The 18956-nt window shown below is 44.0% G+C and overlaps 1 protein-coding gene across 2 annotated transcripts; it reads right to left on the bottom strand.

Annotated features, from left to right (window-relative positions):
* Window positions 1-3458: 3458 nt before the first annotated feature.
* LOC106596745 (RNA-binding protein 12B) lies at window positions 3459-9309 on the bottom strand. Of its 2 annotated transcripts, none has more exons than XM_045719235.2 (2): window positions 9139-9309; window positions 3459-5922 (listed from the first exon to the last, which is right to left on the bottom strand). In XM_045719235.2, the coding sequence occupies exon 2, from the start codon at window positions 5894-5896 to the stop codon at window positions 3917-3919; it is 1980 nt and encodes a 659-aa protein (XP_045575191.2). In that variant the 5' UTR covers window positions 5897-5922; window positions 9139-9309; the 3' UTR covers window positions 3459-3916. The 2 variants fall into 2 exon arrangements, with proteins under 2 accessions (XP_045575191.2, XP_082832018.1); XM_082975892.1 differs by having other exon boundaries at window positions 9123-9293.
* Between the last annotated feature and the right edge of the window lie 9647 nt (window positions 9310-18956).

Here is an 18956-nt window from a genome sequence, read left to right as displayed (position 1 = left end):
TGCTCCTGAGGTGGCGGATGGTCTCCTGAGGGATCTCCTCCCAGACCTGGACTAAAGCATCCGCCAACTCCTGGACAGTCTGTGGTGCAACATGGCGTTGGTGGATGGAGCGAGACATAATGTCCCAGATGTGCTCAATTGGATTCAGGTCTGGGGAACGGGCGGGCCAGTCCATAGCGTCAATGCCTTCCTCTTGCAGGAACTCCTGAAACACTCCAGCCACATGAGGTCTAGCATTAGGAGGAACCCAGGGCCAACCGCACCAGCATATGGTCTCACAAGGGGTCTGAGGATCTCATCTCAGTACCTAATGGCAGTCAGGCTACCTCTGGCGAGCACATGGAGGGCTGTGCGGCCCCCCAAAGAAATGCCACCCCACACCATGACTGACCCACCGCCAAACCGGTCATGCTGGAGGATGTTGCAGGCAGCAGAACGTTCTCCACGGCGTCTCCAGACTCTGTCACGTCTGTCACGTGCTCAGTGTGAACCTGCTTTCATCTGTGAAGAGCACAGGGCGCCAGTGGCGAATTTGCCAATCTTGGTATTCTCTGGCAAATGCCAAACGTCCTGCACGGTGTTGGGCTGTAAGCACAACCCCCACCTGTGGGTGTCGGGCCCTCATACCACCCTCATGGAGTCTGTTTCTGACCGTTTGAGCAGACACATGCACATTTGTGGCCTGCTGGAGGTCATTTTGCAGGGCTCTGGCAGTGCTTCTCCTGCTCCTCCTTGCACAAAGGCGAAGGTAGCGGTCCTGCTGCTGGGTTGTTGCCCTCCTACGGCCTCCTCCACGTCTCCTGATGTACTGGCCTGTCTCCTGGTAGCGCCTCCATGCTCTGGACACTACGCTGACAGACACAGCAAACCTTCTTGCCACAGCTCGCATTGATGTGCCATCCTGGATGAGCTGCACTACCTGAGCCACTTGTGTGGGTTGTAGACTCCGTCTCATGCTACCACTAGAGTGAAAGCACGGCCAGCATTCAAAAGTGACCAAAACATCAGCCAGGAGGCATAGGAACTGAGAAGGGGTCTGTGGTCCGCACCTGCAGAACCACTCCTTTATTGGGGGTGTCTTGCTAATTGCCTATAATTTCCACCTGTTGTCTATTCCATTTGCACAACAGCATGTGAAATGTATTGTCAATCAGTGTTGCTTCCTAAGTGGACAGTTTGATTTCACATAAGTGTGATTGACTTGGAGTTACATTGTGTTGTTTAAGTGTTCCCTTTATTTTTTTGAGCAGTGTATATATATATATATATATATATAAGGAGTATCGTTACCGAGTCAATGTGCATGGGTACGAGGTAGTTGAGGTAATATGTAAATAAATAATATAGTAAATAGTAACGCAATAAAATAATGAGCCTATATATATATATATATATATATATATATATATACTGCTCAAAAAAATAAAGGGAACACTTAAACAACACAATGTAACTCCAAGTCAATCACACTTCTGTGAAATCAAACTGTCTACTTAGGAAGCAACACTGATTGACAATACATTTCACATGCTGTTGTGCAAATGGAATAGACAACAGGTGGAAATTATAGGCAATAAGCAAGACACCCCCAATAAATCAGTGGTTCAGCAGGTGGTGACCACAGACCACTCCTCAGTACCTATGCTTCCTCTTCCTGGCTGATGTTTTGGTCACTTTTGAATGCTGGCGGTGCTTTCACTCTAGTTGTAGCATGAAACGGAGTCTACAACCCACACAAGTGGCTCAGGTAGTGCAGCTCATCCAGGATGGCACATCAATGCGAGCTGTGGCAAGAAGGTTTGCTGTGTCTGTCAGCGTAGTGTCCAGAGCATGGAGAAGCTACCAGGAGACAGGCCAGTACATCAGGAGACGTGGAGGAGGCAGTAGGAGGGCAACAACCCAGCAGCAGGACCGCTACCTCCGCCTTTGTGCAAGGAGGAGCAGGAGGAGCACTGCCAGAGCCCTGCAAAATGACCTGATGCTATGGACTGGCCCGCCCGTTCCCCAGACCTGAATCCAATTGAGCACATCTGGGACATTATGTCTCGCTCCATCCACCAATGCCACGTTGCACCACAGACTGTCCAGGAGTTGGTGGATGCTTTAGTCCAGGTCTGGGAGGAGATCCCTCAGGAGACCATCCGCCACCTCATCAGGAGCATGCCCAGGCGTTGTAGGGAGGTCATACAGGCACGTGGAGGCCACACACACACTACTGAGCCTCATTTTGACTTGTTTTAAGGACATTGCATCAAAGTTGGATCAGCTTGTAGTGTGGTTTTCCACTTTAATTTTGAGTGTGACTCCAAATCCAGACCTCCATGGGTTGATAAATTGGATTTCCATTGATTATTTTTGTGTGATTTTGTTGTCAGCACATTCAACTATGTAAAGAAAAAAGTATTTAATAAGATTATTTCTTTCATTCAGATCTAGGATGTGTTGTTTAAGTGTTACCCTTTATTTTTTTGAGCAGTGTATATATATACAAGGAGTATCGTTACAGAGTCAATGTGCAGGGGTACGAGGTAGTTGAGGTAATATGTACATGTAGGTAGGGGTAAAAGAGACTAGGCGATCAGGATATAGTTACAGCAGCATGTGCTATGTGAGAAAGTGTTCGTAAGAGTTTCTCAGCAGTCTTATGGCTTGGGGGTAGAAGCTGTTCAGGAGCCTTTTGGTGCCCTTCTTGGCGCTCCGGTACAGCTTTTAAAAATATATATTTAACCTTTAACTAGGCAAGTCAGTTAAGAACAAATATTTATTTACAATGACGGCCTACACCGGCCAAACCCGGACGATGCTGGTCCAATTATGCGCCGCCCCATGGGACTTCCAATCACGGCTGGGTGTGATACAGCCTGGATTCAAACCTTGGTGTCTGTAGTGATGCCTCAAGCACTGAGATGTAGTTCCTTAGACCGCTGCGCCACTCGGGAGGCCAAGCTTGCCATGCGGTAGCAGAATGAACCGAAGTTCTTGACAATTCTTATTCTCAGGGCCCTTCTCCAAGGTATTCGAACCAGTGACCTTTTGATTACTGGCCCAACGCTCTAACCGCTAGGCTACCGGCCACCCAGTTATTACTTCAAGGTACAATTCACGGATTCTCAGTTAAGTGTGAAAGTCTCCTGCATTCTAAACGTTTTATTCTCACTGCTCCTGACGACCAAAATGTATACATCTGCATCAGAATAAAATAAAAAGGGAGTTAATGCAGACAGAGTTGCACCCTTTGCTTGTGTTAAATCCTGCATAACTTGACGTATGAGTTGGGGAATACCTAACATATATAGATACTTAACCATTTGAGTGTGTGTGTGTCCAGCTAAAGCAAAATAACATGGCATTCAAGGCCATTCTGAGCCCAAAGACCACCAGATTGACCACAGGAAAATATATATATAGGACCATGGGCAATGCAGTATTTATCATACAACAAAACATCTTAGACAATCTTCAAAGACGATAACATGATGCATTTTAATCAAAGAATTTCCACTAAGTTTAATGGACAACTTTTACACTATATAATGCAATAAACATTTCAACAAATAATAGTTGCAAATTTAAGTTCTACCTTCACCCAGCTGTTAAAGAAAATACAATTTCAGGCAAATTTCACTAAAAGAAAAAGCTTCAGAAACAGGCTACATAGCAAGCAAGCGATGGGCAAAATACAAAAACAATTGTTATTCTTTAAGGGGGAAAAAACAGACAAAAGGTTTGTCCGTTACACATGGAGTAGAAGGCTATACACACACACACACACACAGTATTTTTAAAATCAAAAATTGTTCAGTCGCCATCTGTTGGAACCACCAAACTAACCAAATACAGTCCGAGTTGTTCTTCCTAAAACGTCACATTTTAAAGCCCAAAAAGGTTATTTTATGTTCTATACGGAGGACAAATTTCACACAAGAAGTAGTGATACTTTTTTGCTGCCTATTGGTCTTCCACTCAATTCCTCAACTGCCATTAACGCTTCCGAGTGAGATTCAAAAATAATCGTTGCTGAGCCTTTGGGACGCCCTCCATTGTCATACTGCAATGAGACCGATCCAGGAATGACACGATATCCATAGAAAAAGTTATAGATTTCTTCAATTCTGATAGAAAAAGGAATATTAACCAGTGTCAGGGTTGTTGGATCATCAAACTGCTGCGGTGCAGAAGGTCCATAGCCTTCATGTCTATGAGCAGAGCCATTGCCCCTGTTATCAAGCAGAACAGGGTTTTCCATCATGTGAGAATCCAGACCCAGACTGCTGCCTCCATCAATATGAACCTGCAGGTCGTTCATAGGAAGATGGCCTATATCAGGGTTGACCCTGTAATCAGTGTACAGATGGGACATCGCCTCACTGTTCCTGGCCAAGTACCTCTCTGAGCTTCTCTCCATCTGTTGCTCTGTCACTGCAGGTTCACCAACACCAAATTCACGCATCTGAGCCAGAGAAATGCATTTCAGGATGACATTTGTTCCAAGAAACCCTTGCCCATTCAGAGACTGTGCCCTCATAGCCTCCTCCTCAGTCTGAAAGATCACAAAAGCCTCTCCAAGCCCATTGCCCTTATGGTCAAGCAGCAAAACAACAGTCTCCTCGGAGATCCTGAAGCCTAGGAAGAAGTCCACAATCTCAACTTTGCGCACGTCTAAAGGCAGGTTTCGCACATACAGGCAAATCTTATCAGATTCATACACATCCTTCTTGGTCTCTCTTGGAAGCCTTTCCTGAGATCTGCTGTAAGACCTTTTAGAGGGTGGTGCACCATCCATTAGATTTCCCCCAGATTCTAGCATGGCGACCATTTTCTCTTTCGAGATAGGAGAGATGTACACAATTCGTTTCAGAAATATATGCTTGTGAAGAGTCAAGGCAGCACCGTAGTCCCTCAGGCTTCTGAACAGCACGAATGCAGACCTTGTCTCTGACCCATACTTGTCAAGGAGGTGAAGGATCTGATCATACTTGAGGTCTGCATGACGGAAGATCTCCTTTATGTCCCTCTTCTCCACTAAGTAGGGAAGGTTTTCCACCAAGACACAGAACTCCTCATTGGCAGGAGAATTGGACTTTGTAGACCTGTCGGCCACTGGTGAGTAAGACCTAGCACGGTCTGGAGGATACCTCTCAGTGTGAGCTGACGAAGGCCCTCTTCTAAACTTATCACTGCTGTCTTTAGCAGGTTCCGTACCACCACCTGCCTTAACCCACTGCTTTTCTGAGCTTGCATAGATTTTCACAAACCTCGTTCCCATGTAATGCCGATGTCTTCTCAGACCCTCTCTAGCATCCAGTCTGGATTTGAACTTGACAATTCCTCTCCCATTTTGTTGGCCGCGTTCATTTCTCATCATAATAATGTCCTCCACCACTAATCCGTCAAAGAATTTTCTCACTTCCTCTTCGGTCGTAGTAAAAGGCATGTCTTGCAAAAACAAATACAAGTCATCTTGACAGCTTGGCTGTGAGGAAGGCTTTCGGGCGTGACTACGTACGTTACTGTAAGACACTGATCTACTGCCCATCTCCACGCGCTCTTTTCTTCTAGATTCCTCATTCCTGCCTTCTCTTTCCGGTCTTCTGGAACCTTCCTTATACGGCCTCTTTTTGGTCACCTCAGGTTTTATACTTTGCTTGAGAACAGCCTCCATTTCTGACTTGCTGCTCAGCCGTAAGCGAACCGGAGAACCTTTGATGGATCCCTCCGAACGGGTCATCGCCCGCCTCGCGTCTTCATCGGAAGCAAAGATTATGAAAGCCTCCTCACTCTCCCCACCAATAATGTGCACCCCACCATCTGGGATTTTGAGGCCAGTGAAGAAATTGCGAACGTCCTCAGAACCTGCAGTGATTGTGAGCCCCTGTAAATGGATGACCACCGCCATTCCGACAACAGCACAAACAACAGCACCTGTAGACAGAGGGGTACATAATAGCATTATTGCAGAACAGTCCTGTGTCCAGCTCACCAATGCTCTCCAGACCATTCCACTATAACATCACCAAAACAGGTGACACCTTGAGAATGAAAACAGCAACTGAAAACGTTCTGAAAGGATTACGCTGTGCACAAATCTGAAGGTCCCAATACGACACTTAGGCCACTACAAAATGGAAACACCATAAAAAAATGTACAGGCCTACAGGCAACAACGGTAGGTCGGAGATTCTAACATCTGAAAGATTAGTATGTCGTCTCCAGGAGTGACAAAGTTCAACCATTAAACTGGATGTCCCTTTCACGGATTGTTCCATCTCAAATCAGCTGTGCATACATTAAATGCATCAGGTATGAGCCTTCACCATAGTATAATGGCAGGCTTCCAATCTACAATTCCAGGCTTCACTTTACAACTATTCAATTCAATCAAGTGTTAAAAAGTTCACAAGTTTCATGCAATATTCTCCTTCGTTAAGTCACATATACACTACATGACCAAAAGTATGTGGACACCTGCTCGTCGAACATGTCATTCCAAAACCACAGGCATTAATATGGAGTTGGTCCCCCCTTCGCTGATATAACAGCCTCCAGTCTTCTGGGAAGGATTTCCACTAGACGTTGGCACATTGCTGCGGGGAATTGCTTGCATTCAGCCACAAGAGCATTGGTGAGGTCGGGCAATTAGGATTGCCTCGCAGTCTGCATTCCAATTCATCCCAAAGGTGTTCAACGGTGTTGAGGTCAGGGCTCTGTGCAGACCAGTCAAGTTCTTCCACACGACAAACCATTTCTGTATGGACCTCCCTTTGTGCACGGGGTCATTGTCATGCTGAAACAGGAAAAGGCCTTCCCCAAATTGTTTCCACAAAGTTGGAAACACAGAATAATCTAGAATGAAATTATACGCTATAGTGTTAAGATTTCCCTTCACTGGAACTAAGAGACCTAGCCCGAACCATGAAAAACAGCCCCAGACCATTATTCCTCCTCCCCCAAACTTTATAGTTGGCACTATGCAATGAGGCAGGTAGGGTTCTCCTGGCATCCGCCAAACCCTGATTTGTCCATCGGACTGCCAGATGGTGAAGCGTGATTCATCGCGCCAGAGAAGCATTTCCACTGCGTCAGAGTCCAATGGCAGCGAGCTTTACGCCACTCCAGCCGACACTTGGCATTGCGCATGGTGATCTTACGTTCGTGTGCGGCTGCTCGGCCATGTGCTCGATTTTATACACCTGTCTGCAACGGGTGTGGCTGAAATGACAAAATCCACTAATTTGAAGGTGCATCCACATACTTTTGTATATATAGTGTATTTCTTCTCTGCGTCCCTGGAATGAAATCGTGTATTTGCCAGAAACTCTCCAATCTATATCAGAAACAGGCATGTATTCAGACCATCAGAATACCCAAACCACAAAAAACCGAAAGGCACAGCATTAACCAATTTCTGTAGATACTTAATATCTAGCAATAACCCATCAATCATTAGGCCTACATCTCGACATACCATACACCATCATTGATAAAGATGGGCATGACATTAGCCATGGACATAGTTAAGCACTTTTCGGACAGCGGAATATGGCCTAGTACCCCTCTGAGTACACCACTTGTCCCTGAAATCAAAGCGGCTAGTGTCTCCGGCAGCTGTTCCAAAGACTGACCATAGCAACGAAATAAACATTATCGACGTACGAATGAAGAAACGCTATAACGCCATAAGCATTCATAAAGTATTTACACGCAACAGAAACGATAAATCCAAAAATGGATTAGGGGGGGGAAAAAAATGGTATTGTTAAACGTGACTCTAAACTGACAAGTGTTTGCCAGCAGGCAAGTTAGCTGATCCCGCTGTTGGACGTTGGACGTAAGTGTTGATGTATCACCACGCAGGCTACATGTTCTACTGTGATTGGTGAACAACGGCACCCCTTGAAAAATAAGAGCAGAATCCTATTCTCTGGCTGAGCGGCTTCCATGTGCACGAGAACCACCGACCGCTCCGCCTGGATAGAATTGTGCCACCCCGTGCTTTCTGTCCGTGCCTTTAATCCTTTTCTTTGATATGCATCAGTCCACAGAGAGTCAGATATGGGCTTTTCCAATACGGCAGTGTTGTTACTCCAGTCCATACACCCTGGTGTATTACTAATAAGGAACGTGTTTCCATCACTAAGGCTAAGGACTTGGAACAGTTACTTCGTGAGGTGTGTTAACCATGTTCGGGAAAAACAAGTCAAACTTTCCCAGGTCTGGCCCCAAGTCTGAGTAGGTTCACGGCCCAAGACCTTTAGATTTTTTGGGGCCAGGCCTCAGAGGTGGAAAAAACAAGTCTTATGACTTCAGTCCAAACACCGGGGTAAAGTCTATTGGAAATGCACCATAGGCATAAGAGTAATAGCTGGCATACTTGAGCATGATTGGTCGTTCTGCTGCACAAATCAAAAAGAAACAGCCCGCACCCAGCAGAGCTAAACTTGGTACCCTACTGTGACTGATACTAGTCAAAACAACGTCATGCCACAAAATACATTTAATGTCGAGCACACACAGGCCATTGGTCGATTTAACGCAAACATATACTGACACATTTAAAAATATAATTTGTGTAAACCAGATAGAGAACTTTTTACGGCGCGCGATATAAAAATGTCCATTCCCAGTCGCACACTGTGATTCAGGGTTTCATAATCATCGACCATTAACATAATTGGACGGCGACATATCATTTAAGCCAAGTTAAATGCAGAGAAGAGAACCGTCACAAAGCAACCAGTGCAAGACACACATCTGGCTAGAACAATCAGGATACGCGAAACTAGCTAGAAAAACCAAAAGTTATGCCATTACTTGAGGAAACTAGCACACAGCCCACCATAGCAGGGTTCCTAACGTTAGCTAGCTAGCCACTGTGTATGCTAGCCGGTTAGTTCACAGCTGAACACCTACATTGTCCGCGTTTTATTTACCTAAGAAAATGCACAAGCAAAATACACCATACAACACTAAAAACTGAATTAGTATAAAAACGTAGCAATTTAACGTTAGCTAGCTACATGGCAGCTAGCGTAGCTAACAACGCTAGCTAGCAGGGCCTTACAGCCTGGCTACTCGTAAAATAACGCTACGCTAGCATGATAATTCCATCCCAAGAGTCATACCTAAGAGAGAACTTACACAGGCAGCGAGAGAAAAAGTTATTTCTTATACATTTTGTCAAAAATCAGAAAGGATGGCAGGAAATAATAGATTTTTCCCTTTGAGTTTCAAACACGTTTGGAAATACGGAAGCCTAGAGGGAGAAGTAAGCCGATGTCGCGTGTCATTTCTTCTTCGGCATTATGGCGTTCACACATTTTGTTTGTGCTTGTCGCCACCTACTTTGCGGCAGTATATAATATATAAAATATATATATATATATAAAATATATATATATATAAATATATAAATATATAAAATATAAAATAAAAATATATAAATATATAAAATATATATATATATATATAATAATAATATATATATAATAATATATATATATATATATATATAATATATATTTATATAATATATAAAATATATATATATATATAATATATAAAATATATATATATATATAATATATAAAATATATATATATATATAATATATAAAATATATATAATATATATATAAAATATATATAATATATATATAAAATATATATAATATATATATAAAATATATATATATATAAAATATATATATATATAAAATATATATATATATAAAATATATATATATATATATATATATATACACACACATATACATCGTTTCAGTCCAAATTTGGACACACCTACTCATTCAAGGGGTTCTCTTTATTTTTACTATTTTCTACATTGTAGAATAATAGGGAAGCCATCACAATTATGAAATAACACACTCCAGAACGCAGCTCACTCTGTTCACACTTGACACCAACCTTCTTCAACACCCAATCTCCATTTTTTATCACCATCTTCCTCAAATTCCTCCTCAGAAATCCACCTTTCTGTATCCCCGTCCCAACATTCCTCAACTGCCGTAATTTTTCAAACATATATGACAGACAGCTGCTTGACTTTTTATTAGCAGCCCTAACAGGATCACTAATTGATAAGGGTTAAATCAGACAACTATTTTGGGATATACATTTTTATTTAATCAAATATATTTCTTCTCTCAGTTAATTCAATCAAAGGCTCATATTATCCAGAACCTTCTATTCTGATGCAATATCCCCAAGGGATACCAAGTCAGTTGTACAACTGAATGCATTCAACTGAGAGCGGGTGCCTTAAATAAACATCCCAATTCATAAAACAGGACTCTGATGTTATCATGGCTCGTGTGTCATCTCAAACCTAGAGTACTTCTTTATGTTACATAGCATCTTCCAATCATATATCTCATTTGTATCATATGACAGGCATATTGCTCACCAGTCCAGTGGTCAAGGGGAAAAGGGTTCCAAGAGACACATCGCTGCCCTTTTTTCAACTTCTGAAGTGCATTGGACATGAGGAAAGAGCCATCCTTGTTGCCTCTGGCCACAGCCAACACTGCCAGGCTTCTATACTGAGAGCACAGTTAAGGGAAATAAAGATGGGATAAGATATTTAATCAATTAATTAAAAAAAAAATGACATGCTTGATAAACAACAGGTGTAGACTAACAGTGAAATGCTTACGGGTCCTTTTCCAACAATGCAGAGTTAAAAGATAAAAACTATCAAAAATAAATAGAAATAGTGACACGAGGATTAAATAAATACACAGTGAATAACAAATAACAATAACGAGTAGAAAATAACATGGCTATCGATATACAGGGAGTAGAAAATAACATGGCTATATACAAGGAGTACCAGTACTGAGTTGATGTGCAGGGGTAAGACGTAGTTATGTACTGTACATATAGGTTAGGGTCACGTTACTAGGCAACTGTCACGTCTTCTGCCGAAGTCGGTCCCTCTCCTTGTTCGGGCGGCGGTCGACGTCGCCGGACTTCTAGCCACCGCCGATCCACTTCTCATTTTACATTTGTTTTGTCTTAGTCTTACACACCTGGTTTCACTCACCCAATTACCTGTTTATTATTTAACCCTCTGGTCCCCATGTTTGTTTGTGAGTGATTGTTTGTTGTATTGTGGTCCGTATTGTGGGCTTAGTAATTCTCTTGTATTTGATGACTTTGAGTAAAGTTACCTATATTTACTAATCTCTGCTGTCCTGCGCCTGACTCCTCTGCACCAGCTACACATAGATCCTTACAGCAACAGGATAGATAAGACAGTAGCAACAGCGTATGTGGTGTGTTTGTGTGTCTTGGGGTGTCAGTGTAAGTGTGTGTTGGGGTGTCAGTGTAAGTATGTGTCAGCGTGTGGGTAGAGTCCAGTATGTGGGTAGAGTCCAGTGTGTGGGTAGAGTCCAGTGTGTGGGTAGAGTCCAGTATGTGTCAGCGTGTGTGGGTAGAGTCCAGTATGTGTCAGCGTGTGTGGGTAGAGTCCAGTATGTGTCAGCGTGTGTGGGTAGAGTCCAGTATGTGTCAGCGTGTGTGGGTAGAGTCCAGTATGTGTCAGCGTGTGTGGGTAGAGTCCAGTATGTGGTGTGTGTTGGGGTGTCAGTGTAAGTATGTGTGAGTGTGTGGGTAGAGTCCAGTGTGTGTGGGTAGAGTCCAGTGTGTGTGGGTAGAGTCCAGTGTGTGTGGGTAGAGTCCAGTGTGTGTGGGTAGAGTCCAGTATGTGTCAGTGTGTGGGTAGAGTCCAGTGTGTGTGGGTAGAGTCCAGTATGTGTCAGTGTGTGGGTAGAGTCCAGTATGTGTGCATAGAGTCAGTGCAAAATAGGGTCACTGCAGGGAGCCATTTGATTAGCTATTTAGCAGTCTTATGGCTTGGGGGTAGAAGCTGTTCAGGGTGCTGTTGGTTCCAGACTTGGTGCATTGGTACCACTTGCCATGAGGTAGCAGAGAGAACAGTCTATGACTTCGGTGTGAGAGATTTCCAAACACAGGCCTATTGATTTCAGGGCAAATTTGCCATAAAAAAAAAAATCATTGATCTTAAAAACGGCAATTGGAGTTGAATCTGGACAATAGTTTGACAAAGGATACAGATTTCCCTGTGGCGGAAAGCTGAAGAACAGGCTGGAGGGTGCAGCTGGCCAAGGATTCCCAGCGAGTCTTCTCACTGAAGTGGGGGAGGCATCACAATGCATACAGTGTAAGTCCCAAATGGCACCCTGCTCCCTGTGTAGTGCACTACTTTTGACCAAAGACCTGTGGGGGCCCTAGTCAAAAGTAGTCCACTATAAATAGAAGGGTGCCATTCGGACATAAACAAACACTTTCGCTGAGAGGACAGCAATTCCCTATGTATTAAACAATTCAACTGATCCATCCAAACACTGTACTTACACATGCAATTACAATGTAATAAAGACATGAGATTTTACAATGTCTATCAGATTGACATCATACAAGCGTTTGTAATGGCAAATCTGGAACAAGCCTGAGGGGTATAGGAGTTTGGCTGCAGGTAAAAGGGCACACAGACCTAATCAGTTCCCAGGGCTCCACTCCTAAACTCAGGCCACTGGAGAAACCACCAACATCAGCAATTTACACTGAGGGACAATTAAATTGACATGTATTTAATACAAGGCAGTAGCAACAAAATGCTGTGGTCAGCAGAGTAGAAAGTATTGCCCTTCTATCTTAATGTAGTCATTGTCCTTGGTTTTCATCTCAAATGGAACCCTATTCCCTACATAGGGCAATACTTTTGACAAGGGCTATGTTAAATAGTAGTGCACTATATAGGGAATAGGGTGCCATTTGGGATACAAAACCTAGTGTCTGACTATGGGTACCTACCTGACTGTGGTGAGGCTGTGGACTGGCAGCAGTAGTCTAGCCATGCATGAGGCGATGTGTGTATTCATCAAAACAAATCAAATGTATTTACACTGCTCAAAAAAATAAAGGGAACACTTAAACACAATGTAACTGCAATCACACTTCTGTGAAGTCAAACTGTCCACTTAGGAAGCAACACTGATTGACAATACATTTCACATGCTGTTGTGCAAATGGAATAGACAACAGGTGGAAATTATAGGCAATTAGCAAGACACCCCCAATAAAGGAGTGGTTCTGCAGGTGGTGACCACAGACCACTTCTCAGTTCCTATGCCTCCTGGCTGATGTTTTGGTCACTTTTGAATGCTGGCCGTGCTTTCACTCTAGTGGTAGCATGAGACGGAGTCTACAACCAACACAAGTGGCTCAGGTAGTGCAGCTCATCCAGGATGGCACATCAATGCGAGCTGTGGCAAGAAGGTTTGCTGTGTCTGTCAGCGTAGTGTCCAGGGCATGGAGGCGCTACCAGGAGACAGGCCAGTACATCAGGAGACGTGGAGGAGGCCGTAGGAGGGCAACAACCCAGCAGCAGGACCGCTACCTCCGCCTTTGTGCAAGGAGGAGCAGGAGGAGCACTGCCAGAGCCCTGCAAAATGACCTCCAGCAGGCCACAAATGTGCATGTGTCTGCTCAAACGGTCAGAAACAGACTCCATGAGGGTGGTATGAGGGCCCGACGTCCACAGGTGGGGGTTGTGCTTACAGCCCAACACCGTGCAGGACGTTTGGCATTTGCCAGAAAACACCAAGATTGGCAAATTCGCCACTGGCGCCCTGTGCTCTTCACAGATGAAAGCAGGTTCACACTGAGCACATGTGACAGACGTGACAGAGTCTGGAGACGCCGTGGAGAACGTTCTGCTGCCTGCAACATCCTCCAGCATGACCGGTTTGGCGGTGGGTCAGTCATGGGGTGGCATTTCTTTGGGGGGCCGCACAGCCCTCCATGTGCTCGCCAGAGGTAGCCTGACTGCCATTAGGTACCGAGATGAGATCCTCAGACTCCTTGTGAGACCATATGCTGGTGCGGTTGGCCCTGGGTTCCTCCTAATGCAAGACAATGCTAGACCTCATGTGGCTGGAGTGTGTCAGCAGTTCCTGCAAGAGGAAGGCATTGATGCTATGGACTGGCCCGCCCGTTCCCCAGACCTGAATCCAATTGAGCACATCTGGGACATCATGTCTCGCTCCATCCACCAACGCCACGTTGCACCACAGACTGTCCAGGAGTTGGCGGATGCTTTAGTCCAGGTCTGGGAGGAGATCCCTCAGGAGACCATCCGCCACCTCATCAGGAGCATGCCCAGGCGTTGTAGGGAGGTCATACAGGCACGTGGAGGCCACACACACTACTGAGCCTCATTTTGACTTGTTTTAAGGACATTACATCAAAGTTGGATCAGCCTGTAGTGTGGTTTTCCACTTTAATTTTGAGTGTGACTCCAAATCCAGACCTCCATGGGTTGATAAATTGGATTTCCATTGATTATTTTTGTGTGATTTTGTTGTCAGCACATTCAACTATGTAAAGAAAAAAGTATTTAATAAGATTATTTCATTCATTCAGATCTAGGATGTGTTATTTTAGTGTTCCCTTTATTTTTTGAGCAGGGTATATAGCCCTTCTTACATCAGCTGATATCTCAAAGTGCTGTACAGAAACACAGCCTAAAACCCCAAACAGCAAGCAATGCAGGTGTAGAAGCACGGTGGCTAGGAAAAACTCCCTAGAAAGGCCAAAATCTAGGAAGAAACCTAGAGAGGAACCAGGCAATGAGGGGTGGCCAGTCCTCTTCTGGCTGTGCCGGGTGGAGATTATAACAGAACATGGCCAAGATGTTCAAATGTTCATAAATGACCAGCATGGTCAAATAATAATAATCATTGTAGTTGTCGAGGGTGCAACAAGTCAGCAACTCAGGAGTAAGTGTCAGTTGGCTTTTTCATAGCCGATCTTTGAGAGTATCTCTACCGCTCCTACTGTCTCTAGAGAGTTGAAAACAGCAGGTCTGGGACAGGTAGCACGTCTGGTGAACAGGTCAGGGTTCCATAGCCGCAGGCAGAACAGTTGAAACTGGAGCTGCAGCACAGCTAGGTGGACTGGGGACAGCAAGTAGTCATCATGCCAGGTAGTCCTGAGGCATGGTCCTAAGGCTCAGGTCCTCCGAGAGAGAGAAAGAAAGAAAGAGAGAAAGAGAGAGAATTAGAGAGAGCATATTTAAATTCACACAGGACACCGGATAAGACAAGAGAAATACTCCAGATGTAACAGACTGACCCTAGCCCCCCGACACAAACTACTGCAGCAAAAATACTGGAGGCTGAGACAGGAGGGGTCAGGAGACACTGTGTCCCCATCCGATGATACCCCCGGACAGGGCCAAACAGGCAGGATATAACCCCACCCACTTTGCCAAATCACAGCCCCTACACCACTAGAGGGATATCTCCAACCACCAAATTACCATCCTGAGACAAGGCTGAGTATAGCCCACAAAGATCTCCGCCACGGCACAACCCAAGGGGGGGCGCCAACCCAGACAGGAAGACCACGTCAGTGACTCAACCCACTCAAGTGACGCACCCCTCCCATGGACGGCATGGAAGAACACCAGTAAGCCAGTGACTCAGCCCCCCGTAATAGGGTTAGAGGCAGCGAATCCCAGTGGAGAGAGGGGAACCGGCCAGGCAGAGACAGCAAGGGCGGTTCGTTGCTCCAGTGCCTTTCCGTTCACCTTCACACTCCTGGACCAGACTACACTTAATCATAGGACCTACTGAAGAGATGAGTGTTCAGTAAAGACTTAAAGGTTGAGACAGTCTGCGTCTCTCACATGGGTAGGCAGACCATTCCATAAAAATGGAGCTCTATAGGAGAAAGCCCTGCCTCCAGCTGTTTGCTTAGAAATTATAGGGACAATTAGGAGGCCTGCGTCTTGTGACCGTAGCGTACGTGCAGGTATGTACGGCAGGACCAAATCGGAAAGGTAGGTAGGAGCAAGCCCATGTAATGCTTTGTAGGTTAGCAGTAAAACCTTGTAATCAGCCCTTGCCTTAACAGGAAGCCAGTGTAGGGAGGCTAGCACTGGAGTAATATGATCACATTTTTTGGTTCTAGTCAGGATTCTAGAAGCCGTATTTAGCACTAACTGAAGTTTATTTAGTGCTTTATCCGGGTAGCCGGAAAGTAGAGCATTGCAGTAGTCCAACCTAGAAGTAACAAAAGCATGGATTAATTTTTCTGCATCATTTTTGGACAGAAAGTTTCAGATTTTTGCAATGTTACGTAGATGGAAAAAAGCTGTCCTTGAAACAGTCTTGATATGTTCTTCAAAAGAGAGATCAGGGTCCAGAGTAACACCGAGGTCCTTCACAGTTTTATTTGAGACGACTGTACAACCATCCAGATTAATTGTCAGATTCAACAGAAGATCTCTTTGTTTCTTGGGACCTAGAACAAGCATCTCTGTTTTGTCCGAGTTTAAAAGTAGAACATTTGCAGCCATCTACTTCCTTATGTCTGAAACACAGGCTTCTAGCGAGGGCAATTTTGGGGCTTCACCATGTTTCATTGAAATGTACAGCTGTGTGTCATCCGCATAGCAGGGAAATTTAACATTTTCGAATGACATCCCCAAGAGGTAAAATATATAGTGAAAACAATAGCGGTCCTAAAACGGAACCTTGAGGAACACCGAAATTTACAGTTGATTTGTCAGAGGACAAACCATTCACAGAGACAAACTGATATCTTTCCAACAGATAAGATCTAAACCGTGCCAGAACTTGTCCATGTAGACCAATTTGGGTTTCCAATCTCTCGAAAAGAATGTGGTGATCGATGGTATCAAAAGCAGCACTAAGATCTAGGAGCACGAGGACAGATGCAGAGCCTCGGTCTGACGTCATTAAAAGGTTATTTACCACCTTCACAAGTGCAGTCTCAGTGCTATGATGGGGTCTAAAACCAGACTGAAGCATTTCGTATACATTGTTTGTCTTCAGGAAGGCAGTGAGTTGCTGCGCAACAGCTTTTTCAAAAAAAATTGAGAGTAATAGAAGATTCGATAAAGGCTGATAGTTTTTTATAATTTCTGGGTCAAGATTTGGCTTTTTCAAGAGAGGCTTTATTACTGCCACTTTTAGTGAGTTTGGTACACATCCTGTGGATAGAGAGCCGTTTATTATGTTCAACATAGGAGGGCCAAGCACAGGAAGGAGCTCTTTCAGTAGTTTAGTTGGAACAGGGTCCAGTATGCACCTTGAAGGTTTAGCGGCCATGATTATTTTCATCATTGTGTCAAGAGATATAGTACTAAAACACTTTAGTGTCTCCCTTGATCCTAGGTCCTGGCAGAGTTGTGCAGACTCAGGACAAATACGCAGATTTAAAAAGGAGTCTGTAATTTGCTTTCTAATGATCATGATCTTTTCCTCAAAGAAGTTCATGAATTTATTACTGCTGAAGTGAAAGCCATCCTCTCTTGGGGAATGCTGATTTTTAGTTAGCTTTGCGACAGTATCAAAAATAAATGTAGGATTGTTCTTATTTTCCTCAATTAAGTTGAAAAATAGGATGATCGAGCAGCAGTGAGGTCTCTTCGATACTGCACGGTACTGTCTTTCCAAGCTAGTCGGAAGACTTCCAGTTTGGTGTGGCGCCATTTCCGTTCCAATTTTCTGGAAGTTTGCCTCATAGCTTGTGTATTTTCTGTATACCAGGGAGCTAGTTTCTTATGACAGATGTTTTTAGTTTTTAGGGGTGCAACTGCATCTAGGGTATTGCGCAAGGTTAAATTGAGTTCCTCAGTTAGGTGGTTAACTGATTTTTGTCCTCTGACGTCCTTGGGTAGGCAGAGGGAGTCTGGAAGGGCATCAAGGAATCTTTGGGTTGTCTGAGAATTTATAGCACAACTTTTAATGCTCCTTGGTTGGGGTCTGAGCAGATTATTTGTTGCGATTGCAAACGCAATAAAATGGTGGTCCGATAATCCAGGATTATGAGGAAAAACATTAAGATCCACAACATTTATTCCATGGGACAAAACTAGGTCCAGAGTATGACTGTGGCAGTGAGTATGTCCAGAGACATGTTAGACAAAACCCACTGAGTCGATGATGGCTCCGAAAGCCTTTTGGAGTGGGTCTGTGAACTTTTCCATGTGAATAATAAAGTCACCAAAAATTAGAATATTATCTGCTATGACTACAAGGTCTGATAGAAATTCAGGGAACTCAGTGAGGAACGCTGCATATGGCCCAGGAGGCCTGTAAACAGTAGCTATAAAAAGTGATTGAGTAGGCTGCATAGATTTCATGACTAGAAGATGAAAAGACGAAAACGTCGTTGTTTTGTTTTTTGTAAATTGAAATTTGCTATCGTAAATGTTAGCAACACCTCCGCCTTTGCGGGATGCACGGGGGATATGGTCACTAGTGTAACCAGGGGGTGAGGCCTCATTTAACACAGAGAGGGATTCTGCTGTTGGTGGAACAACAGAGAAAGAGAGGATGATGTGCTCGTGAGCGCCCTCTGTAGGGCCTGGGCTCGGGGTCAGGACCGGGTCATTATGAAACAGGAGCACACTGTCAGCAGACCTGCAGGCAGGAGAGGACCAGGGCCCTTATTCATAAAACTTCTCAAAGTGCTGATCAAGGATCAGTTTTGCCTTTTAGTTCATAGTCACTATTCTATCCTACATGTTCTCGATATACTAAATATTCTATCCACATACTGTCCATAATGTCTTTATATCGCATCACACATTTATACTTTTATTAATTCCATTATTTTAGATTTGTGTGTACGGATGTGAATAGCTAGATATTACTGAACTTTTGGAGCTAGGAACACAAGCACTTACCTACACCCGCAATAACCTCTACTAAATATGTGTATGCGACCAATAAAATATAATTTGATGTTGAATCAGATTATTATGGACAGGGAGGACCTAATCCTAGATCAGCAGTCCTACTAAAGCTTTATGAATACAGGCCCAGGGCTGACTCAAAACTAGACATTTGGTATTCCTTTTGTGTTTAGTATTATTGGGCA

The sequence above is a fragment of the Salmo salar genome, chromosome 05 (genome assembly GCF_965601325.2).
Source record: "Salmo salar chromosome 05, fSalSal1, whole genome shotgun sequence".
Classification (NCBI taxonomy): Eukaryota; Metazoa; Chordata; class Actinopteri; order Salmoniformes; family Salmonidae; genus Salmo; species Salmo salar.
Note: the sequence above shows the minus strand (reverse complement) of the source record. Positions and strands in the feature narration are given on the sequence as shown.